Genomic DNA, 24,965 nt, shown 5'->3' on the forward strand with positions numbered 1-24,965 from the left:
ACTGTATGTTACTATGGTATAATTTCCCTTTTTTCATTTAAAACCTTGGTTCTTTCTTAGGGCTCTTACTAAAAGAAGATCTAAGAAGAGCTACCTCATTGATTTAGCGTCCTTCACAGTGGTTAGCCTAGAGAGAATTCTTTTTTATGCAGTTGATGTTCAGTCCTGTTGTACTGGAGTGGGAGTGGTTTATTTGAGGGTGGGAGTTTAAGCATTATCTTCAGGCTAAAATGTTGATGTGGGTTTGGTTACATGTGACCCAGAGCAGTGACAGGTAGCACCTAACCCCAGCAAAGAAAGTGCCAGCTTTTATACATGGCACTATGTAAATCCCAATTTACTCCTTAGCTGGGATTTCAGTGACTGGGAAAAGGTAATTCTGACCACAGAGCTGGGCAAACTGGGCTCTTGGTGAGGGCAGAAACAAACACGTGGTACAGCTGTTCCTGGAATTAGTCCTTTGTGTAGCCTGGTGATGTTTGACAGCTTTCTCTGCAGGTACATGAGGTTAATTATATAACTTAAATCTTAATATCTTTAAAATTTTCTTCACATCACTGATCTCACTGATGATTGTCAAGGGTGTGATTTTGATGTAGGTCAGGTTATTTAAGGCCAAAGTGCTTCTCTGTCTCTAGTGGTGAAAGAAATTTTCAGGCAGAATTACTCTCTCAGGGTATCTAAAGGACAAAATTGACTTGCTTGCATGTCTGCCTCCTAGAGCAAAAGAGAACCAAAAAGAACAGGGGGGAAGTGGCCCTGTGTCTGAAGTGCTTCTTCCCTGAATGGGTATTAAAGCAGACATGGTCCATGGGGATAGGAGAGAACTCCCCAAGCCTCAGCTTTGGTTCTCACTACTACTGTTTTTCTTCTTCAGCACAAAAGTACTTTCAGATTTGCCTTTTTACCTTAAGAGTCTCAAGGTCTTTTCAAATAATAAAGAGGTGCAGCAAAGCAGGAGAGTCACCTGTGCTCTGTGGGAATAACGTGCAGTAGCTGATTTTTCCTCAGGTCACTTAAAAAAATCTGCATCATAGCAAGAATAGAATCAGAATTCATGATCTTCTGTTCTTATTCTCCCTTTTAGGTTGTAACATCCTGTTTCATTCTCCTGAGCAATGCAAACAAATCGTTAGCTTGTCCTGGAGCACACTTTGCAAGAGCTTACCCCAGGAAGTTCTCTGAGTTCATTATTTCTGATTCAGTTTATCTGAGGACATGGCAAATGGACCCTTTTACAGAGTGAGAAACTTCTTCCATTAAGCCAAGGTTTATAGGTTTGCACTGTGATCCCTTTATTGCTATACATTCAGGGGCAAAAGCAGAGGAAGGGAGCAGAGGAAGTTACATGATTTGGTAATTTTTTGCACAAGAGGCAGAAGACAGACTTCCTCGTGGTTTCTTTGAAAAGATAAAGTCTTGAGTTCATGCAAGGCATTTTGGGAGGGAAGGAGTTTGTGTATGGCTCCTAAAGCTCTGTCAGGAAGGTAGTGACACAAGTGAATGACTTGTCACAAGGTTATGCTGTAGCTTACCTTGGCTGAAAGTCACTGTTTCTAACAGAGTTGCCCCTTCAGCAGTGCTGTAGCCTCACAGTGCAGTTCTGCAGGACACTTCGTAGAGAGTCTTCAGGAGAAGCCTGTCAGCAGGTACTTTATTGTCATGGACACAGCAAAAGGCTGTAGTAGTTCCTGTTTTCTAAGGAATTGCTGTTTTCTATTCTGTTTTTCTCTTGTATTCTCCTGTTATTTTCCCCTCTTCTTAACCTATGATGGAGAGATCAGGTTTTCTGTAAAGCCCTTCTGTGGAATAGTCTTATTGTCCTCACATGCCAGCCCTCTGCTGACACAGAAATCACCCAGTGCAGTCAGAGAACTGACTGATGATTCAAGGTAAGAAGCACCACAAGAGTTAAAAGTTGGAGAGGAGTCAGAAAAAGGAGAGCCAGTGTGGGCCATGTAGCAGCATCCTGTATTGCTCAACCTTGAACTGCCTCCAGAAATTAAGGAATTCAACAGATGAAGATTCCCCCTGCTGTGCATCCAACACCACTGGATCATGCCAAGGAGCCTGGCATAGCTTGCACAACCTTCCACCTCAGAGGGGTGCAAGCACACCTTAATGCAAGAGCACCAGGTCAGATCTCAGCACAGTGTGATGCTGATTATCTGTGTCCTGATGCCTCCATGGCTACAGCAGTGCTCTTGCTGCATTGTCCGTCTCATCAGGAGAAAGATTGGGCAGTTTTCAGTGCACTTGACAGATCTTTGCTGAATTTCATCTGTAATAGAAACATAAAGACATGTGGAAGGTTAAGTTTAGGAGAGTGTTTTCTTGGAGAGCTGAATTTGCATTCAAATCTGTCACCCTAGATATATATCCAATTTTTAACTGGGTTTCTGCAGGAAGCACTACTTGCCAGCACAAAATTGTTTTAGGAAGAATAGGGATATAGGTTTTTTGAGCAACATTTATCTATTGCCTGAATTGTGAGAAATTGCAGTGTGTTTTTATTACCCTGCATCTTCAGTAGTGTAAGTTATACCCACTTTGGGTTTCAAGATGTATGGCACAGTTGGCATTTGGACACTTATGAGCAGGGAGACCTTAGTGTTCTTTGAACATGTCCTACTTCAGAGAAAGCTTTAAAGCCTGAAGATGTCTTAGTGAGGTCGTTGGGTTATGATGCCTATCCAGAGCAGGGGCAGACCTAATATGGGCCATATTTGATGACCAATTTCTGATTAATTTTTATCTGAATGATATAAAAAGCCCCACTAAAACTTTTCTGTGCTGAGAAGCTCTGGGAGTATAAAATGTCATGTCACTAATTGGGGCTACTCCTGAAATCTGTGTTAAGTTTCATCCTGTTTGACAGCCAATCTACTTGTCAGGGAATTAAACCCAGCTCCCTAAACTGCCAAAATAAAAAGACAGGATAAATTTGGAGGCTTGGACCTGAGGACTTCAGAGCCAGAATGTCTTGTGCCTACTCCCAGGTTCATTCAGTCTTTATGCTGGAGCTCTGCATAATCAATTTTTCACTAATTATCTGGCTCAGTATAACCAGAGTCTAGAATATCTTAAAAGAATTGCATCTCAGTTGGAAATTCTCTTGATTTCACCATTTCCCATGAAAACCTCATTGTGCTTTGACTGCCTTGATAATTACTTGCTCCTTGTTGGGATAGGGCAAAAAAGCCTGCAAAATGTGTGAGCTCAATAAAATCACTTGTTTTGACGTCCCTGATTGTTCTGTGGAGATTGATAAGGAATGCAAACAGCACTTTACATCTGAGTAGTCAAACCAACAACTGTAAAATTCAATGCTAATCAAATTCTGTCACACTTTATATCAACTCACTGCAAAATGAAAAACAAGTGTCGTGGAAACAGGCTCTGCTTCTTTAATGAATGCATTTTAACCCCATGAAGTCCAAATCCTGTAACTCTTCAGTTTCCCCTCTCCAATGCTATATCTAACAGATATAACATGTTATAGCTAGCAGAACCTCTCTGTGACTGCAGCCAGATGAGATTGTCAGGTAATAGTTCTTAATCCCACTAAATTGTTGTTCATCTGGCAGTCTTCAACTATTTGTAGCAAAATATTTTTTTTCCTCCATGTCTATAAGGGGTCATCCCCTCTGAGCTGCCCCCAAGACAGACAGACATCTGCAACATATTCAGCTAAAATTAAGTAGGTTGCTCTTTTCCATTTGATCTGGTTTGAAATTTCAGGCAGCAGCTGTAACTGTGCCTGTGTCTATTCAGATCTGTGCCAAGCACTGATATTGTAAAGTCTTGCTTTTATTGGCAGCCTGATCACTCCCCACTGAGGGGTCTGTGGGGTCTCCTGCATGTCCTGCTGGGTGAGTTGGTCCCTGGCTGTGCTTCCTGCTGGGCTTGCTGTGAATGGCACAGGAGGGAACCAACACTCACAAGGGCCCAGGGGCTTGTAGGCTTTATATGGCAGGGGAACACCCTGGCCCCAGTGTGGGAGGTGCCTCTAGGCTGCAGCTGATATCATGGGACACTACCCCTCAGCATACCCTGATAGCTCTAGTTATCTAGATAATGCCAGCAGCAAAAGAGATCAGAGCCAGCACAGAAGAATCTCAGTCCAGAAGACAGTTATTATTTTAGCAAGTGAAAAGTGTGATGCATGCTATTTCAGCAATGACTAAGGAGTAAACAGCATTATAGTGAATAATTATGGATGTCATGGTTTCTCTGGATGTCCCCACAGCCTGTTGACGCCTTTGAAGGAAGGGAAGAATTAATGGTTGAATTAATGCTAAAAGCTACCACCCATCCTCCTGTATCTGGCAGACTTTGAGAGTGTTGGTGCATGCAGGGTCAGGTGTGAAAAGCAATGCACCATTTTATCAGTAGCATCTGAGCAACTTCATGGCCTGTATTCCCTCACAACTGTGACAGCAATCACAACACTTACATTTACATTTAAGGGAGAGAAAAAAATCAGTAGCTTCAAAAATTTTTCATGGAAAGAACTGCAGTACAAATAGTTGGTGACTAAACTATAGTTTCAGTCTTTTTTGTGTTACAAACATTAACTTAATTTCGTGACAGCAGGGAAGGTTCTGTTTTCCTCTCTTGGCCCTGTCATTCATCAGTCTTAACTACTTAACTGTCCCCCAGGAATTAGCACTCACAGCATATTAATCCATAGCAATCAATAAACATAATGCTGAGTGAGACACAACACACAACACAGTTGAGAAGTAGGTTTTCCCATTCTCTCAGAACTTACCAACAGCTTTGTAGAGATGTGCTGTATCCAAGGAATCTTTCACTCGTTGGCAAGGGCAGAAAGACCCTGAAAGCAAAGAAGTCCCGTGAATCTTGGTGAGGTAGTCCAGGTTAACTGGATATCCTGAGCTCTGGAGAGGAACTGGAAATGCTGTGTTACAGAGCTATTACAAATTTTTCTATGCTTGGATTACCTCATGAGCATTGTCACTGGAACTCCACTTTGTGTAATCTATTTAGGTCTTTATCAAAATGCCTTAAAGCAGTAAGGGCTGTTGGGAGCAGGTAATTTCTCAGTTGTTTCTTAGCAGGTGGTAATGTCAGTGCTGAGTCAAATCCAGGCAGTGGAACTCGGCATCCTCCTGCCCATCAAAGCCACTGACTCTGAGCTGCCTGTTAGCTGCATGGGGAGCATGAAATGAATCATGTTCAGGGTCAAAGGATCTCTATTTGAAAAATCAAAATTTAGAAGAATTTGGATAATATTCTGTAAAATGTTACTATCAGCATAAGGCACAGTTATCCATTGTGCTTAAACATGCAATGAAATTATCACTTTCATTCTGAATTAAATATATTTCTACTCATCTAGTCTTGAGAGCTCATAATTTTAGAGTGACTAGGATTTGGAGATTTCCCCTCCTGGGCTAAATTTCCACTCACTGAGAAACTGAAGTAATATACTGAAAGAATATCAGATTGTAGAAGCAGAAGGAAACACAGCTTTCAAACACACTAATACAGTAGAACCAAGTATGAATAAAACATTTTATCAAAGCTAGAAAGCAGAATTGTGAGAAACTGACTTTAGGCCATTCCTTTAATTTTAGTGAGAGTTTTGGTTTTTGCCAGTTTTATTGCATTTGATTTTTTCCATTTGCAATCTAATAATTCCTGGCAATCAGAACATCACATGCACTGTCCCAGCTGGATCACCCTCTCATCACCATGGCCATGGTTCTGCAGATTTTCTCTACTCACACAGTATGACACTGACTACTCCCAGCTATTTTTCACTCACATTTTCTTGAAATACTTGGGGATTTTTGTTTAAATAACAGTAGATAGCCTCTCCCAAGCAAAGATTACATCACCTTTAGAGCCCAGTCGTGATCTCGGCACCTACATAAGCACCATCCTTATTCCCATGAAGAATGTGTGTGAGCCTTGTTCTTTAAATGCTCAAGGTTTTTGTAGTGCCTGTATTTTCAGAGTATTTTAAAAGCCTGTTCTTGGCAACACTCATGTTTTCATGTTGATGGCTGGACAAATGACTTTAAGCAGGAATTATACATCTCCAAGATGGTAATACCTCCTTATGCACCAGCATTTTTTTTAAGTGTGGCTTGGGCACAGTGAATACTCTGCATATTTAATGATTTATGGGCAGATACTGTACCACTGCTAATGAGCTAGAAATGTAATTCTAGGTGCTCTGTCAAGAATATAAGAGAAGAACTAGTCCAAAGTAGAAAAACAGCCAGTTCTGTTCATGGATGCTTTGGTTCGTTCTGCTTGTTTCTGTCAGGCAGAGCCACAGCACTGAGTTCTTTGTTCTGGCTTGTTGTCTGGTCTTTTATGTACATTCTAATGACTGCATTTCACATTTAAATACATTCACTGCTCTGAACCTGCTTCTTACTTTGCATCTCCTCAGAACTATTAAGACCTACTAGCAGACTTACTATATTAAGTTTCTAAATTTCAAAGCTCCAGGATTAGTGTTGGTATTTTAGCCTTGAAATTTGCTATCTTCACAATTCTGTAGTGATATGAGAATGTGAAGCTTCAAACAAAATATGATTACTTTTTCTTCTGTAAGCTCTTAAATGGTTTTCTCTCTTTGTCTCCTTTTTAAGGAGATGTTTGCTTTTTTTCTTTTTTTTTTTTTTTAAATCTGGACATGCCATTTTCCATGCAGTTACATTACTGCTCTATAAGTACTTTTAAAGGCAATGTAAGCAGATAAATAGAACAGCATTTTGGCTGAAAAGCCAATGTCCCCATAATGCACTATCAATTTACAAAATAATTACCAAATAATTGTCTGGTAAGTATCAGAAAGACTGAACTTTACCTGTTGTATATGTGAAAGTTTCTAGGAAATCTCAACAAAATTTTGCCCAGAGGAAATTTCCTGTGTAATGGAAATAGGAATGAGAGTGGACAAGGATAATCTCTCTTTGGAAACCTTCCTCTGGAATAAGAAAGAGAGGCAGTTTATGTTGAAATATATTAAAAAAAAATAAAACAAACAAAAAACAAAAAAAAAAAAAACCACCCACCAATCCCTCCAAAAAAAAAAAAAAAAATAAACAACAAACAAACAAAAACATTTGTTTCTCTGAAGAAAAAGCCTGCTTGGACACCTCTTTTCTGCCAGTATACCAGTGTGTATTTTCTTCTCTATATATAATAGCTCAAGCCTTCTTCATAATGCTCATCCTGCAGAGACTGGAAGTGAGGGTTTTTAGGCTTTTAGGTAACAACGGCAGCCCTAAAGAAAATCTGTCACTTCATCCCTATCCAGCTCCAGTCTGCACAAGGAGTTAAAGTTCAAGCTTGAGCTATCTTGCTTGGCAAAAACAAGTTGTTTGACACTAAAGCTATAAACACTGTAGAGATTAGTTATCTACCAATTACAACAGCTTATCAACAGGTTATCAGCTTCTAATCCAATTAGCCTGCCTGGCTCCCTGCCCTGGGACTCCCTTGGTCCTTCCAGGCTCGAGGTAGGCAGTAATTCACATGCACTGAGAGATAACACTGCAGGAAAGACAAGCTCTAAAAATTCTCCTAAAGGAAGATGAGTAAATCACTAACTGTCCCAAGAGTAATTGAGATGCCATGATCACTGGAGCAGGCAGTCTGTAATCACGTTTTATTGACAGCTCCTAAAGATCAGTCTTCCTTGGGAGCTGCCTGGAAGTGAAGTGAGCTTATCTCCAGGGTCTGGTGCAACACAGAGTGACCAGAACCTGGCACCAAATGATGCTCCTTGGGTCAGGGACAGCCCTCCCAGCTCTCAGGAGCTGTGCACAGGTCCCTGCTCGCTGCTGGAATTCCCAGCACATCCCCAGGGAGTGTGGCAGTTTGTGTGCACTGAGCACCCCTCAGCTCATCTGGTACTGTGTTACTGGCAGGACAAAGGCAGACATAGATGATCTTGTCACCAAACACTTGCAATGCTCTTTATAAATAAATATTGGACTTAAACATTTATTAAATTGGTGTTTGAATACTTGAAAAACTTCATTTTTAAAAATCACATGCTTTTTTGTACACATTTGGAAAGCCATGTTTCATGTCTGAGTTTGCTGTTTCAGCTTCATAAATACCTGAATACAATCCTGGAAAAACAAGAATGTTAAAGACAGCCTGCTACCTGGTACCACCCAACAACCCACAAAAACATTCCACTGTACCACAATAAATGGGATCTCAAATACACTTGGCTAAGATGGATAGAGATTCTCTAAATGTGTCAAGACATAGTGATTTATTGCATGTGCAGTTTGTGTGTTGGTGCCAATAACCATTTTGCATCCTCTTTCTTGCAGGAGGTGAAGTCACCAAGCCCAGGTTTGCTCAGTATTTCCATGGCAGCCTGGCCAGCCTGACAATCCGACCAGGGAAAATTGAAAGTCAGAAAGTGATTTCCTGTTTGCAGGCCTGCAAGGAAGGTCTTGATATTAATTCTCTTGAGAGTCTTGGCCAAGGAATAAAGGTGAGGGATGAACTGACATCGTTTTTGATAAAAATTTAGATCTGATTTATGAAGTGAAGAGCCCAGGGTAGAGTACACACAGTACAAATGTACTCCCAGAAGCAATGTAATTTCCCATAAAATCATGCAAAGGAAAAAGAGAACAGTAGAAAAGCTGTGACATTGCAAAGAAAAATGTTTCCATTATTGCAGAGCTAGATGATCAGAAAGTAAGACACTGCTGATATTTCAGAGTCTGTATGAATTGCCAGGTTGTGTTTTCATGCTTATTTTGTTACTTCTACAGAAATAGACGCGATTCCAAAGATTTATTGAATTTTGATTTCAAGTAGTTTTAAAGCAGTAGAATATCTAAGTTCTAGTGCAATAGCATTCTAAAATTCGGTGTGTTCAAAGAGGAAAACTTTATGGGACATGAAAATTGAACAATAAAAACCCCTAAAGTCAAGGAATTAATTTTTATATTTGAATATAAGTCATTTTCTATATTCATATGACTACTGGTAGTGTAGAGCTTTTTCTAAGGTTGGAGAACAACAGACAGGGAAATACTGTTTCAGTTGATCTAGTGGCCAGATGGCTCTACATTCATTCAGATAATTCTGAAATTCTGTTCTTTGGATGCATATGTAGGATCTTGGCTATTCCAATGCTCACATGAGCTGCATTGTCAGTTTTCCTTTACTGACACCATTATGTGGTGACAGTGTTCTTGTGCTCAGTGTAAGTGCACTTGTGCACACAAATACCACTTCCAAAGGAGCTGAGCTTTAGTGCCAGCCCAGGAAGTCCCTTTGGGTGCAGACAGTGCATCCTGAGAAACCGAACGTGGCTTTTTGGTGTGGGGTTTTCCAGAGTGCAGGATCTCTTCATCCAGAACATGCAGTGGAATGCCATGGACTGCATTTTACTGGCCAAACCTTTCCACTATACAGTGGAGTGGACTCAAATGTCTGTCCAGGTGATGATAGGTTGCAGTGGTGTAGTAAAACTGACACATTGTGTGACAAGGGTAAAAATTAAAATCGAAAGTGCAAAGGTAAGGAGGAATTTAGCTAGCTCTGAATTTTACATATGAGGAAAGACCCCAAAGAATTATTTTATCATCCTACCAACAACATCATTAAGCATTTCACATTGCTGGTTTTCACAGCAATGGGACACAGGGGTTGGTTAGAGCTGTTTTTGAAAGGCAGCATACAAGGAACAGGAAGGGGTTTCTGGAACCCATATGTGTATGCCTAATTAATAAGTTATTTGCTGGGGTTTTCCATTAATTAAAGCATTATATTCTTCGTCCATGGTGCTTAAAAAGCATAGTCATTCCTCCCCTGTTCTTGTCCTCTGAAATCTGACAATATTTGAGTCACCCCAGTTTCATGGGCTTGGGAAAATCCTTCTATCACCCACCGCTGCTCCAGCATTTGTGACTGGCTTCCTTACTGTCCTGGCAGTGCAGAGGGAAAAAATAAGACAAGGGATTGTTTTCTGCCTTTGCATGGTTTTGCAAACCTTCAAAATATCTTCATTTTCTGAAATAGAGATGAGGCATAGTGGAGTTTTTTAAGTTACTGGTGTTGCTTTTACTGCCTCGGCAGGGCAGCAGTAAGAGCAACAGCAGGAGGAAAATATGAAAGGAGCAGCCAGAGATTGTGGAAGGGTTTCTTTCGGGGGCTGACAGAAGGAAGTCAGCTGAAAGCAGAACAGTTTCCTGACAGAGAAGAGGAGAGGAGAGGAGAGGAGAGGAGAGGAGAGGAGAGGAGAGGAGAGGAGAGGAGAGGAGAGGAGAGGAGAGGAGAGGAGAGGAGAGGAGAGGAGAGGAGGAGAGGAGAGGAGAGGAGAGGAGAGGAGAGGAGAGGAGAGGAGAGGAGAGGAGAGGGAGGAGGGAGAGGAGAGGAGAGGAGAGGAGAGGAGAGGAGAGGAGAGGAGAGGAGAGGAGAGGAGAGGAGAGGAGAGGAGAGGAGAGGAGAGGAGAGGAGAGGGAGAGGAGAGGAGAGGAGAGGAGAGGAGAGGAGAGGAGAGGAGAGGAGAGGAGAGGAGAGGAGAGGAGAGGAGAGGAGGGGAGAGGAGAGAGAGGAGAAGAGAAGAGAAGAGAAGAGAAGAGAAGAGAAGAGAAGAGAAGAGAAGAGAAGAGAAGAGAAGAGAAGAGAAGAGAAGAGAAGAGAAGAGAAGAGAAGAGAAGAGAAGAGAAGAGAAGAGAGGAAGAGAAGAGAAGAGAAGAGAAGAGAAGAGAAGAGAAGAGAAGAGAAGAGAAGAGAAGAGAAGAGAAGAGAAGAGAAGAGAAGAGAAGAGAAGAGAAGAGAAGAAGGTGCTGTGGTGTCAAAAGCAGACACACCTGGTCCCAGACAGGCACGTGTGAAAGCTGCACAGGATGGGCTCTGTGGGGCTGTTTGTGCAGTGCTTTGCAGATTCAGTGTTGGCAGACTGATGCTGGAAGGTGTTTCTGGGCACTTGGGACCATGGAGAGTCACCCTTTAACCACCTAAGAAAGAGCGGTGCAGCTGCAGTTTCTGACACGATAGGGTTGGACATATTTGGGCTGCAGCCTAATGTTGAGATAACTGTAACAGCTCTCTGAGACACTGTCTAAAATGTTGCTATTTTTAGCTTTTTTAATGAGAAGGACAAAAATGGCTCAGACTGGGGCTTTCTCAGTCCCTTTGGCAGTGTTCCAGCTGTTTTGGCAGCTGAGCTATTAACTGGCTAGCTAGAGTCTCCTTTTGCTAATTTTATTCTCTACTGCTGCTAGCTTAAAGAGAGGAGAAAGAACTGTATGCAGGCTGGGATTCATGTTGGTCCTCTTTGTTAAAAAATACCTTTCAGTGTGTTGTGACCTTCCTGCACAAGCTTTAAACTCAGTCCTCCATGTTCTGTTTGACAGAAGACCCGGCGCTTCCTCCTGTCCCTCACAGTCTGTTTGATGTGTTTTGCTTTTTAACCTTTCTGGCTGTAAGGAAGTGCAGGTGGCACTGTCTGTATTTAACAGAACATCTTCACATAATCAATGCCCAGCTTTGGCCTACCCGAGAGAAAGGTGCATTTGTGTTCTGTGCTGACAACAGTGGGATACAATGTCAGGGGGGTTACACTGGTTTCCTCTGCAATGCAGATGGTTTACTGAACCAATTAAAGACAAAACAAGGAATTGGGATTAATTACCATGAAGGTAAAAATCAGTCATTGGTTATGTCACAACAGTGATGAAGTTTCTTGGCCAGCAAGACAGATCTGTGTTCAGTGCAGTGGAGCTGAGAAGGCTCGGGGCTACAAGAGTAGACAGTGACTGTGCAAGGTTTGCTGGCCCAAGTGAGCAGCTCCATCTTAAATCATGACACCCTTATTGATCACCAGACAGGATGGAGAGTCCCCTTTACTGTGTGTGATGTTAATGAAGATGTAGGAGGCAAATGTTGTAATTGTTTTGTTCGTTCATGTTGAAATATATCTCAGAAGGGTAGCCCAGGATAAAACCACACAGAAAACAGTCAAAATATGCTTCTGCATGCTAGACTGGCTCAAAAGACTGCTTTTATATGAGGAATGTGTTTAACCGAAAAAGATTGCATAGGAATAATAATCATGGTGGTAAGTTAAGGTTTTAAACTTCTACAGAGTTCAAAAATAAATAGCATTGGAAATTGCTGCAGAAATTTTATCAGCAGGGTTAATAAGACTGGACAAAGAATAGCAAATCTAAATTAATTTATTACAAAATTAATTATAACAATATTTATTTAAGTTTTACTGATACATGTTTTAGAGAACAGCATATGGATTCAGCCAATGATAGTTGCTAACATTTTTTTCCTTAAATCATTGCATTTTTAACTTATGTCTGTGCAACATTCCTTAAAAATTATATTATTTTGTTCTCTGTACCTGGTTCCTTAAATACTAATCACTTGCATCTTTCCTAGTATCACTTCAATCCTTCCCAGTCAGTCCTTGTCATGGAAGGAGATGACATTAAGAATATAAATCAAGCCCTCCGAAAAGTCTCATACATCAACTCCAGACAGTTTCCTACTGCAGGCATACGACATCTCAAAGTCTCATCTAAAGTTCAGTAAGTTATACTTCAGCTGAATTGAACAGATTAGGAACATTTTTAATTAATTACATTTTTTCTTTGGCAATGTAAAAAGAACAGTTTTGGCTAAATTAAATTGATAAATCATACTGCTTTTTTATTGAACCTAAAGGATTAATTTAATTTGCTTTTATTACCATTTACTTGGTGGTTTTCTCTTGATATTATCTTTTTAAGAAACCTTTCTTGTTAATGCAATGTACTTGCATTCTCTTTATAGGTTGGGGCACGTAGTCTGGACTGAATAGTGCATTTACTGCAATCTTATTTACTTTTAATTTTAAACATTTATAGCTCCTTCTGAGATAGCCAGAGCCATGACTATTTAGAGCAGGCCTGCTCCATCTCCCAGAGGAGATATCTGCAAGAACAGTGTCTAGGTGTGCCTGAAGCAGCCTGTGTGTCTGTCCCTGCAGCTCTGCTGGAGTCTGGGGCAGGTCCCTGTCTGTCCCTCTCTTCCCCACTGCTCAGTGATGCTCAGAGCTGCCCACAGCCTCTTCTCAATTCCTGTGGGCTCAGCTCTGTCCAGAGCAGGCAAAGCAGGGCTTTGGGGGGAGAAACAAACCCAGTTCTGCCAATTCTCACCTGCTGTAGACACAGCTGTTCCCAAGGGCCAGTTCCACTGGAACCAGCCCAGCTTGCTCATTCCAGGGCTGGCCCAGCTCCTGTGCAGCATGAAATGAGCAAAGCTTGTCAGGAGATTCACTTCCAGGGTCCCAAAAAGAGTGCATGATGAGACCAATTTAAATGGAGAATTAGGCCCTTTTATTCACACGTGACAAGATAACCATGTTGTATTCACTAGCTAGCACTTTTTGAATTTAATGTTAGTTTTATGAAAGTTAGTTGTTATCTAGTTAACTTTTTTTAACGATTTACTGCTCTGCTAGATGTCAGTTAAACATTAAAATATTATCCTGATGGTGGCCTTAGGAAAGGCTTAGTTTGTCCCTCAGGGTATCTGTGAAGGTGGGAAGGGAGCAGAGGGCCAGAGCTGACCTGTGTGCACAGCAGTACAGGAAGATATCCTGACGTGTGCAGTGCCTGAGGATGAACCTGAGATGATGGTTCATGGCTGATCTGAGAGCCAGGAGCTGGGTTTGGGGCAGTGCCAGTGCCACACTCCTTTGATGTGCCATGTGTCACATGCAGTTAATGACTAATGTATTTTTTCAGATGTTTTGGTGAAGATGTCTGCATTAGTATCCCAGATATAGATGCCTATGTAATGGTGTTTCAGGCCGATGAGCCCAAGATTACTATAACTGGGATGGACCACTTTGCTAGACCAGCTGCACAGTTTGAAAGTGAAAGAGGTGTAATTTTGTTACCTGACATCAGGATTGTCAGCACGGTCACTAAAATGGAGCACTCAGTGGACTTCAGAGAACATGACAGAGGTTTGTGTCTTTCTTTTAAACATTATTACTCATTTCATAATATCTCCTCATATTTTTAAAGGATGGTGCAGACAAGTAATGCAAAGGAAGTCACTTCACCCATATTAATTTGGCCACAGTAATGCTGTACTGAAGAAATTCAGTTCAGCACATTGGAAAATGTGTTAAATGGTGGCAGATCAGAAGGTGCTTCAAAAAAAGCAGATTTTCCATGTAGCATCCATTTAGTATACTTCAGAATAATTCCTTTCTACTCTTGCTTTCCTATTCTGTTATCTAGGGTATTTTCATTAGAATGTCTCTGCTTGGAACAGAATTTTTTAAATTGTGCGATAAAATGAAAAGCGGTAATTGAACAAAAGTTGTAGTTTTAGTCTGCTTTTATGTTTCCATCTCTGATACTAGCTTGTGAGTGATACTCAATAATCTCATGCCTCAGTTTCCCACCTATAAAATGTATATATAATCCTTTTAAAATAGTGATTTTCAATGATGACAGTTTATTCTAATAATAAGCAATGTGGGAATTATTAAATTGTGAAAGTTTAAAAGCATAAATCAAGTTTTAAATCACTGTCTATAAAGGAATCTTCCTTTTGAACATTAGTGTGCCAGGCAGACGAAATGTCTAGTAATTTGAGAAAACATTCTAAACACTGTTGGACTAGAATAAGCAGCAACTAGATGTACATCTCTGGAGAAAATGGATAATGATATGCAAGTTTAGAGGTGTGGATTACCTGAAGCCTACAAATTTGACTAGGGCTGCATTTTTGGATATGTTACAGCTGTACCTAGAGCTTAGGTACCCAAAGAGCTCCTGCACTAGGAGCTGGCAGTCTAGGGCATAATGCTTTCCTGGCTGTGCCCTCCTTCCCAATGCACCCTCTAACATCAAATTTGCAAAATGGGCAGGGAGTTCTAGGATTGCAGTGTCTGTGCCCTCAGGGAGCTGCTTAAGCAGTTTTGCCACGCACTCTGTGCTAAGTTGATCAGAGAATTTAAATATTAATTTGATATGCTCCTCTTTTTCCAGTGACAGAATTATTTCTTTACTTGTACATGTTGAAGGGCAGTCAGTTTATAACTTGATTTCTCTGAGTGACACAGCCCAGGATCTTGCTATTAATGATAATGCCCTGCTCTTGGATAGATGGCCAGGTCTTTGTAATGCAAATCATTTATGGGGCACAGAGTAACTGAGAGAATCATCCAAGCCTAGACATGTTGAATGTGTATTTCTCCAGTTTGGTTTTCCTTGAGAAAGCTGGAATCAATACAGCATTGAAACCCAGAATTTTTTACATTAATTTATTACCAAGATCAAATTTCATTTTTCTACTTCCAGTGATGTTCTCAGGTGCCTTTCATTACAGAGAAATATATTATCTATTTATCTCACTAGATGTTTCTAGGCCTTCATCATCATGGCACCTGTACAGACAGGACACTTCTCTTGATTTGCTTCAAGTGTGCAGGATTTAATATCAGCAAAAAAAAGGTTCAGCCATCTTGGCAAAAATTGAAAGCCCTGATGCAAAGCACATAGAATGACTGAGCTGTTCTCTGATCATTTATCTTTGTTTCCTCCTTTTTTTTTCATGCTCTGTGCCACAGTCAATAAGCAGCTGGTAGTAGAGGAAATGCTCCACAACTTGGATTTCTGTGATGTTTTGGTCATTGGTGCAGAACTAGACCCTGAACAAGAGTGTTTAGAACTAGATAATGGGGAGCTTCAAGGAAAACATCTAGATGCCACAAATTCCACTGCAGGATATTCAATCTATGGTAAGTCCATGAAATTTGCTTTCCGTTATTTTGTTACATCAATTATATATTGGAATGAAAGCTCACATATGTAAGAAATTGGACAGAAATACATGATTTTCTAGCCATGAAAATATCCCAAGAATGACTCTATCTTAAAAAAACACAGTTGCTTCTTGATGTCTGGGTGTGTGGTATTTGCCCTTTGGATTCTCAGCATCCCTCCTGCTATTCCCCAAGTAAGGAAAATGGCATCCCTGCTTTCTCTACGTGTGGGGTTCTTGTGGACCATTACAGTGGAACGTGGGAGTGAGGGGGTTCCTCAGTGTTCTTGTACAAAGCTGGGACATTGGCCATCTTTTTCTGATCACTGAGTAATTTATTCTGCTGATGTATTTATCCCTCTCCATTAGGGACCAACATCCAATTACACAAACTATCCTCATATAATTGAGTATCAGGGGACATTCGATGCCCTGCTGTTTCCAGACCGTTCTGCTGAGTTCTGTGTGTTCTGTGAGCAGATGATTTGTTGTGTATTGCCAGAGCAGCATTCCCTTGCCTGTCCCTGAGCTGTGCCTGCCCTCCCTCCCTGCAGGTGTGGACAGCATGTTCAGCTATGAGCAGGTGCTGCGACAGCTCCGCTACCGCAACTGGGGCGCCTCGGCCACGGCTGGCAGGAAGTTCAGAGTCAAGTGCTCCGAGCTCAACGGGCGCTACACCAGCAACGAGTTCAACCTGGAGGTGAGCACTGACTCCAGCCTACAGGTGAACACTGAGTCCAGCCTGGAGGTGAGGACGGAGTTCAGCCTGGAGGTGAGGAATGAGTTCAACCTGGAGGTGAGCAGTGAGTTCAGTTTGGAGGTGATGGAGGTGGGCAGTGAGTTCAACCTGGAGGTGAGAAATGAGTTCATTTTGGAGGTGAACAGTGAGTTCAACCTGTAGGTGAGCAGTGAGTGCAGCCTGGAGGTGAGCAGGGAGTTCAGCCTGGAGGTGAGCAGTGAGTGCAGCCTGGAGGTGAGCAGGGAGTTCAGCCTGGAGGTGAGCAGGGATTACAGCCTGTAGGTGAGCTGGGATTCAGCTTGGATGTGAGCAATGACTGTCGTGTTTTCCCATCTAGCACTGAGATCCAGAGCCCAGGTAACAACTGAAGGAAATTGCAGGACCTACTTAGCAGTCAGATCAAAATTAATAATTGTTTATAAAGACAACTAACATCTTAAGAATTGTTAATAAAATTAACTTTTATTTTATAATGTTTATGTAACACCTAAAAGCTGATTAATATAGAGAGTAGAAAAAGTCACTACTTATTCAAACAGGTAAATAAAAAGTCCTGTTCTGTGCCACTCCAGAGTCAACAGCCAGAAATGTTAGAATGCATTTTTCATGCTACAAATTAGAAATAGATTAATCTGTGTATTTTCCACTGGCATAAAAAAAGTAGTATCTATGATGTGGTATTTCTATCTCCTGATGAACTTCATAGTCCAATGTAATATGTTGTACAAGCAGGCTTGGAGTATAAAACTTTTTCATATCTGATCTCCTGGTTTTTCTCTTCTTCCAGGTTAATATTCTACACAGTTCCAACTCCAATTTCATGGACCATGTAAATCACATGATAGTTCAGCCTCAATTTCTCCAGTCTGTTCAGCACCCTGAGGGGAGTGTAAGTGCAGTTCACAGCTCAGGTATGTGACACCTTCCTAGAGGCTCCTCACAATGATTCCAGGGTGTCAGTGTTTCCCTTGTGAGTCAGCCTGCTCCACAGACTAAAACCCTGAGGTCCATTGTTTCAGCTTCTAAAACCTCTCAGAGATCATTGCTCAGGTGTGAAAGAAGGTAACAATGAATTCTATTCTGTCCAAGAATGTACTTTGTAATTAAAAGCTGGTATCCTTTTTTAAAGTCTTCATTAATGGTTTTGAACTCTGACCCCCACAGGAAAAAAAATGCCTTGTTTCTAGTATTGAATGAGGGGCAATATTAGTGCTTATATTGTCTTTGTGCATTTGTAGTTCTCTAGCATATTAATTTCTGCCCACTCCATTCAAAGCAAAAGGAAGAAATTGTATTACTTTTTAAATGCATAATTGCTGCAGTGCCTCTGTTAACTGCTGTCAAGGCCTCATCTAGACTCTCTGCAGATAAGTTCATCTAGTCGTGTGCAACAGGCATTAGGTTATATTTTAATTTAATTTTTAGGTTATATGAGTTAAAATATACACCCAAATCTGAAACCTTCTCAGTGAAGTTAAATCCAGGGCAAACATACCTGTTTAAAAGTTGGATTCTGAAATCCTTTTAGCTGAATGATACATATGTAAAGAAGTAAAGGTGATGTAAAGGCAGTTATAAGTAGCTACATACAGACATGCTTAGAGAATTACTGTATTTTTCTTTATATTGTACAGACAGTTCACTGAAATGAAACTGAATGTTTAATGGATAAACTGTTGCAAACTAGGGGTTTTTGTCTCCTAAATATGTTTTGATTTCAGACTTCCATTCTTATAAGCAGGGCAAGGCACTAAAATGGGTTATGGACTGGGTTATCCCATTGCTCCTGGAGCTGCAGTACCTCGAGGTACATGGAAAGTGGCAGCATTTCTCCACAAACCTAATTATGGAGCTGATTATATGTGGTGGTTCAGGGAGATCTCTTCCTGTGACTTCCAGGTAGAGACAGGGACTTCTCAGAGTGCAACCAAACAGTTGTCCTCAAGAGGCATCCAGGAAGGTTGTAACAAGGCAAACAGGGCAGCAGTGCATTTATTTCTGGGAGCTTCAGGTTCAAATCACAAGTGTTTGAAACCTTTGAAAATATAAGCTTGGATATTTGAGTACTCAAGTAAGGTTGAGGCCTCAGCTGTGATCAGAAGGGGCAACATGCAGGTGAGATAACAGAATTTTACTGCAGAAACTGATTGACTCTGCACTTACTACTTGTCTTCTATGGTTAAGTGGCTCGAAGAGCAAAGATGGGCATGCTCACTTTTTAGTTAGGATGTATCATACTCAGGTTTAGATACGCCATTTGTGTGTGCCCACCTTAGTGGATGGGCACTGGTCAGCAGCTGCTGCCATCCCAGGCGCGTGGCTGGTGTCTGTCCTGATTCTCAGCCGAAGGAGGGGGTGCGGTGGGGTGGAAACGAGCAGGGTTGGCGGGATGGAGTTCCCCGAGTGTGATGCAGTCCCTTTGCCACTTTTCGCAGTGGTCCCCGGCGTGGCCGCGCTGGTTGTCGGCTGTGCGAGCGTGCTGGTGCTGGCGGCCGCGCTGGCCGTGCTGCGGCTGCGCTCGGCGCGGCGTCGCGGCGCCGCGGGCTGCCAGGGAGCCAGGGACGGAGACATGGACTGGGACGACTCTGCGCTCACCATCACCGTCAACCCCATGGAGGTACTGAGCCAGGCACAGCGTGGCCCTGCCCAGAGCCGCTGGCTGCGCTGGCAGCGCTCTGAGCCTCTGGAGGGTTCAGCTGTGTGCCTGTGCAGAGCCCAGCCCCGCTCTCAGCTCTGCGCACCTTAACCGGCTATCACTGAGAGCTGCAGAACTCTTCTCGTGTATAAAAGAGATTGTTTATGGACATCCCATTCTTCTTACAGTAGTTTATGAGTGTTTGCTACCAACTTTTATGAATTTGATGCTTAATAATCGCATAATGATGAAAAGCAGATTTGCCAAGCATGTTAGCATTTCTAAATGCTCATTGGCATTGAAGGCACCTTTCTGCTACTGTCTCATTTCTTTAAATGTCTTATAGAAATATGAAAAGCCACACCAGACAGAAGAGGAGAGTGAGGAAGAAGACATAGACGATGAAGAGGAAGACACAACCAGTGCTGAATCAGATGACAGTGAAGACGATGAGGAGGAGGAGGAAGTGGTTGTCCAAAAGGGAGACAAACAGAGTTCCACCAGGCAAGAGCAGTTGGAGTGGGATGATTCAGCACTCCCCTACTAACAAACAGCCCTCCAGCCACAGTTCTTTTGTAACAACCAATACAATGCTTTTTCAGAGTCTATGACATTGACAGGATATGAACTTCTGCTTGCCTATAACTGTTTCGCCTAAAAATGATCTTGTTGTAGTAATTGATAATGATAGAATTGACCCTTTTCTTACAAAGCCTGAGGAAAAAATGGTACAAACCTCCTGGCACACACAGTAGTAAAGTAATCCAGAACTTGGTCTGTCAGCAAGCATAGTTCTCAATTTCCTGTTTCTACTCTGCAGTTGTGTGACAAAAGTCCTGTCACTCGATCCATAGAAGTTTTTGCCTTTGCTACTTTTTTCACACAGGAGAGATTTCAGCTTGTTAAAAGAATTACTTCTGTGGGTCCAAATACCAGTTGCCATCTGACTTCACATTCTTAGAGGTGTAAAAAACATAATCCACCTCCAAATTGGGGCAGGGCTTTAGTGCTGCTGGGGCTGATTTCCATCTGTCATCTCATCCTGCCTTTTGGATGTTAACTGTCTTCTACAAGGGAATATGTAGGACTTGATAGGGGATGCATGTGTGCCTGTATAGATGTGGACAGTGTATTTTTTCAGGCATGCTGTCAGACCCTCAAGGGAGGGATTTTTATCCAATCTACTGATACAAATTAAAAACAAGTTATAAAAAAAAAAAAGGCAACAAGAAGGGGCTGCTGAAGGTTACCAAAAAAACCCCAGTTTGTTCTGTGTCCACAGATTGAGTAATATGGTTTTATGTAAACTGTAAATTCTAATGGGATTGATTCACTGAAAATCTGTAGAGCTGCTCATTAGTTATGGATTGAGCAATTTGCAGCAAATCGATGCTTTAAACCGTCTGTCTCATGGAATCATTAGCTTGCTGCAGCATCTTACTGAACTAGTGGAAAATAAGGAGCCCCATTATTCCATAGCTATGTATGGCTGGGATTTAAGCAATTATTTTAGGTGAGGAAAACATTATATTTTGCTTAGTGAATGCCAGCTGGAATTCCTGTCTGACTGTACTATATTAAAACATTATGCCCTATTTCTTCTGTACCCCTGCTTGCCTGTAGTGCACAAGAGAAAGGAACAACACTGTGAGCCCTCTTCTGTGCTCGTGATTCTCCCTTATTTCTTCTTCCTGAAGCCATTAGTGTTGACAGAAGGTTTTATAAAGTAGACAAGGAAAAATAAAACCTATACAAAATCAAAATAGTTGAAAACAAAAACTGAAATCTAAAGAGCTTGAGAGAGTATTTTAGTTTGTTATGGTAACACAGCATATTTTTCTTAAACACTGTTTAAAAAGGAAAAAAAAAAACAAAGCAGAACTACATATACAATGTGTTGATGAGTCTGTGTGGTGTGTTTCTTGTCCCCTTTCCTTAAGTACCTTTGCATTTTCAACTGCTCTGCTCACCATGTGCTGCCACTCTTGCTGGGGTGGCTGCTCCAGTGCATAGAAACAAAATGGCATGGAAGTGAATGCTGCTTAGTGGCTTGTCTGGGCTGTTTTCCTGAGTACTTTGTTTTCCTTGTTTTCCTTTTGCTTTTGCAATCTGCTGTTTAAAATGAGCTGCTTCTCCCTCTCCACTCTCCTAGTCAGTCTTGCCACAACAGGACCTTCCTGAGCACCCTGAAACCCTGGCTGATGTTGCAGAGGGTACTTGGAGCAATCTTGAGGGAATCCACCTCCCTCAATACTGGGTTATTAACAGCTCCTGAATGTCGTGGGATATAGGGAACATATAGTGTGTTTGGGGGTTCTTGTAATTCCAGTTTCTGCATTTGATAGCTGAAGGGAAATACTGACAGCAACTAGGCCTTGTAGTCAAATAACTTGAAAGTAAATGAAAGAAAAATCTATATTAATTTTAAAATTAGAGGTATTTATGCTTTTATTTGTTGTGCCAGCAATCATGTTGCCACATGGTTGTTAAGATTGGCAACACAGCAGTTTTCTTTTGTTCTCAATCCTGTTCCATTTTATTCTCTCACACGTGTTGAACTTAGAAGAATATTTGCAGAATCAAGGCCACATAAGTACATTTTATCTGCAGAAAAAACAACTGTAAAAATCTCCACAATTTCTGTTTAATACAAAATTAATATTAATATTTCTGAATATCTTTAACAAAACTGTTATGTTAGATCTGTTCCTACTATCCCAGTATCCTAGATAATTTCCTAGTTTTAATTTTCTTAGTGACATGAAGCAGGCTCTTCATGATACTTGTTATCAGCACATATCAGCAAAACTTTCTGCTCAGAAAAAAAAAAAAAATTAAATGTGGATATTTAAAAGTCAGTTTCAGATTTAAAACTGGACTTAAATTATTTTAAAGTTTCTGTTATTTCTAATTACTATTATTATTATTATTAGTAGTAGTATTAGTATTAGTATTGGTATTGGTGGTGGTGGTGTTTTCATAGCAAGCATTAGAGCAACTTAAAAACAGCAATTTACAACCTTATTGAAAGCCTTTAATTATTTTATATGTTTGTGAATTCCTCAGTGTGTTTCTCCATCTAATAGACTTTTATCTTTTTGTTAGTGGAAGCTGATCTTTTCAGGTTGTACTCATACATTACATAAAAAGCAAACAAAGTATTTTCTCTACTGTAAATAAACCTACATTTTTAAACCTAAGCAAAGTAATGCAGGCATGTGTTTATCACTAAAACATGGTTTGCAGTAAGATATCCAGCAAGCTAAAATGTATCACTGTTCTTATGTTAGATTACTCGTTGCAGTGCATTATGCATAATTTTTCATTCAAATAAATAGAAGCATCCTTTTTACAAAATGGCAGTGAGAATGAGATACTTCTTCCCACAATTGGCCATAGAATATTTGTATAACCCTGAGAGCAGTGGCTTCCTGAACAAAACTACTACTATAAAATCAGAGAACCATCAGAGAACTTTTTATAAAACAATTCTAACAATATTTCCTCCCCTCCATAAATTATTTTTTATATAATCTACTTGCTTAAAAACCAGCCAGAGCATATACACACATACATACATAAAGACACACACACGGAGGTTTTTGCCCTGGTGAAAAGCCAAAATTCTTTCCTTTCCTTTCTGAAAAAGGTGTTTAGAACTGTAAAACCATTCAGGTTGGAAAAGACCTCTAAGATCACTGAGCACTGCCAAGCCCACTGCTAACATGTCCCCAGGTCCCCCATGCAGGTGTCTTGGAATTCCCCCAGGGATGGTTATTCCACACTGCCCTGGACAGTCTCTTCCAATGCCTCACCATCTTTTCAACGAGGAAATTTTCCCCAATATTTAATCTAAACCTCCCCTTGTCCTATCACTTGTTACTTGAGAAGAGAACCCAATCCCACCTGGCTGCAGCCTCTTCTCAGGCAGCTGGAGAGACTGAAAAGGTTCCTCCTGAGCCTCCATTTCTGCAGGCTGAGCCCCCACAGCTCCCTCACTGCTCCTCACCAGCCTGGTGCTCCAACCCTTCCCAAGCTCTGTTCCCTCACCTGGACTCACTGCAGCCCCTCAGGGTGTGTCTTGTGGTGAAGTGCTTTTTTACAATAGCAATAAACCAGTGTATCCAAAGAAAGCAGTTCTGAAGAGGTACCCACAATCCATGGCATCAGGAATCCAGAGGTGACAACAGAGGTCTAAAATTACATCTCATCAATGATGCCTTTAATATTTTGAAGTTCTATTCTAAGGCTGGGAAAAGCTGCAAAACCTACAAATGCAAATTGAAGATGTTATCTGAATTACAATAACTGCCTAAGTGGCTATTTGTGATTAATAGGTCTCGTATCCCTTTCACTTCTACCTTCTCCACAGGTGTTCTATCTTTGCAAGTAAACCTTAAAATGTACAGTTGAGATTAATCTCAATATTTACTGCATTGGCTGACACCAGTTCAAATTAGAAGTAGACACGTAGGGTTTGTGACATCTTTAATACTAATTAAAATAAACTGTTGCTATTTGTTCATTCTAACAGGCAGCACCTTGCAGTGGTGGGGGCACTGACTTTTACCCCACCAGAGGCTAATGAGAGGGAGCAGTTTATTTTCCTTTCTGGCATGTGGTGGTGCTGAGCTTGCTGAGCACCATCCTTACTCTATTCTGGAACAAAGTAAGGCTCAGAAAGGATCTGAGGGTTCTAAATTTCCTCCTGTGGGGATGAAACCCACTGTCTCCATTGCAGGAGCTGTCCCTGCCTGACCCTAAACTGAAAATAATGCCATGGGAGATCAGCAGCCCCAGGTGGACAGAGAGTAATGCAGTAGCAACCCTTACTTCACTATGGCAAAGCCTTTTGAGCTTTGATAAAATACAGATAATAAAATAATAAGTAATTTATGTCTCAGCTGTCTCTTTCTCCAGCTGTAACCTCAGAGGCAGCTTCACTCTTCTCCCTGGTCCCAGTGCACAACACTGCCTCTTTTCAAAGTTGGTGCCAGAACACACAGCTCTCCATCTGCACAGAACAGCACCAGGAAAGACTTTACTGTGACAGCAGGTAAAGGTCTGATTGGATGGAGCTGCTCCTGGTTTCCTGGAATAGAAATTATAATACCAAAATTAAGGATGTTTGCAAAAACATATGGCTACTGAAAGACAGGAAATAAAACTCTGAGTACATCTCCTCTAAAGGTCTTCCCCTTCCCTTCATTCACACATGCTGACTAGAATATGTCTCAAAAATAGGATATCTGCAGGGGGGATATCAGATTTTATAACATTCTTCCATGATAAAATTACTGAATAAAAATAGTGGAAATATTGGGAGGAACCTGGATGATGCAGCAGCCTCATGGAGGCTTTCAACAGCAGGTCTTCGATTAATGCCCCTAAGGGTGATCCCTGTAGCTGCTGCCCTTCATGGAGCAACTGCTTAAAGTAGTTCTACCAAGTGAGCAAATCTAAGGAAAGAGGAGAAAAAGCCCCAAGTGACGAAACATTAATATCAAAAAGATTGCCAAAGAAACCAAACCACCTTCTAAGTCAATAAATTAATTCCTGTTGATGGTACATAAGCCTGTGCTGCATGAAGATAATGTCCCTCATGTTCCAGCCAGTGTCACCAGCCACAGAATGGCATTAGGCTTTCCTCCCAGCAGAGCTGAAGAAGCTGCCAGGCCTTGCTCCTGCACAGCCTGGATGTCCCCAGAGCCTGCAGAGTCACAGAATTCCAGAGCACTGCTCTGAGCCAGGGGAATAGCCAGCCATCCCTCAAAGGCCTTGGTGTTCCCA

The 24,965-nt window shown here is 41.3% G+C and overlaps 1 protein-coding gene across 2 annotated transcripts in view; it reads left to right on the forward strand.

The window, feature by feature from the left end:
- Window positions 1–21,050, forward strand: part of CLSTN2 (calsyntenin 2) — a 318,016-nt gene extending 296,966 nt beyond the window's left edge. For both annotated transcript variants that reach the window (XM_079315409.1, XM_079315410.1), the window contains exons 10-17: window positions 8,334–8,500; window positions 12,418–12,566; window positions 13,767–13,990; window positions 15,608–15,778; window positions 16,356–16,501; window positions 17,328–17,451; window positions 18,976–19,157; window positions 19,522–21,050. In XM_079315409.1, coding sequence (XP_079171535.1) covers window positions 8,334–8,500; window positions 12,418–12,566; window positions 13,767–13,990; window positions 15,608–15,778; window positions 16,356–16,501; window positions 17,328–17,451; window positions 18,976–19,157; window positions 19,522–19,722 — 1,364 coding nt within the window. In that variant the 3' untranslated portion in view covers window positions 19,723–21,050. The remainder of the gene's footprint in view (window positions 1–8,333; window positions 8,501–12,417; window positions 12,567–13,766; window positions 13,991–15,607; window positions 15,779–16,355; window positions 16,502–17,327; window positions 17,452–18,975; window positions 19,158–19,521) is intronic.
- Window positions 21,051–24,965: the final 3,915 nt, after the last annotated feature.

The sequence above is a fragment of the Erithacus rubecula genome (genome assembly GCF_903797595.1).
Source record: "Erithacus rubecula genome assembly, chromosome: 11".
NCBI lineage: Eukaryota > Metazoa > Chordata > Aves > Passeriformes > Muscicapidae > Erithacus > Erithacus rubecula.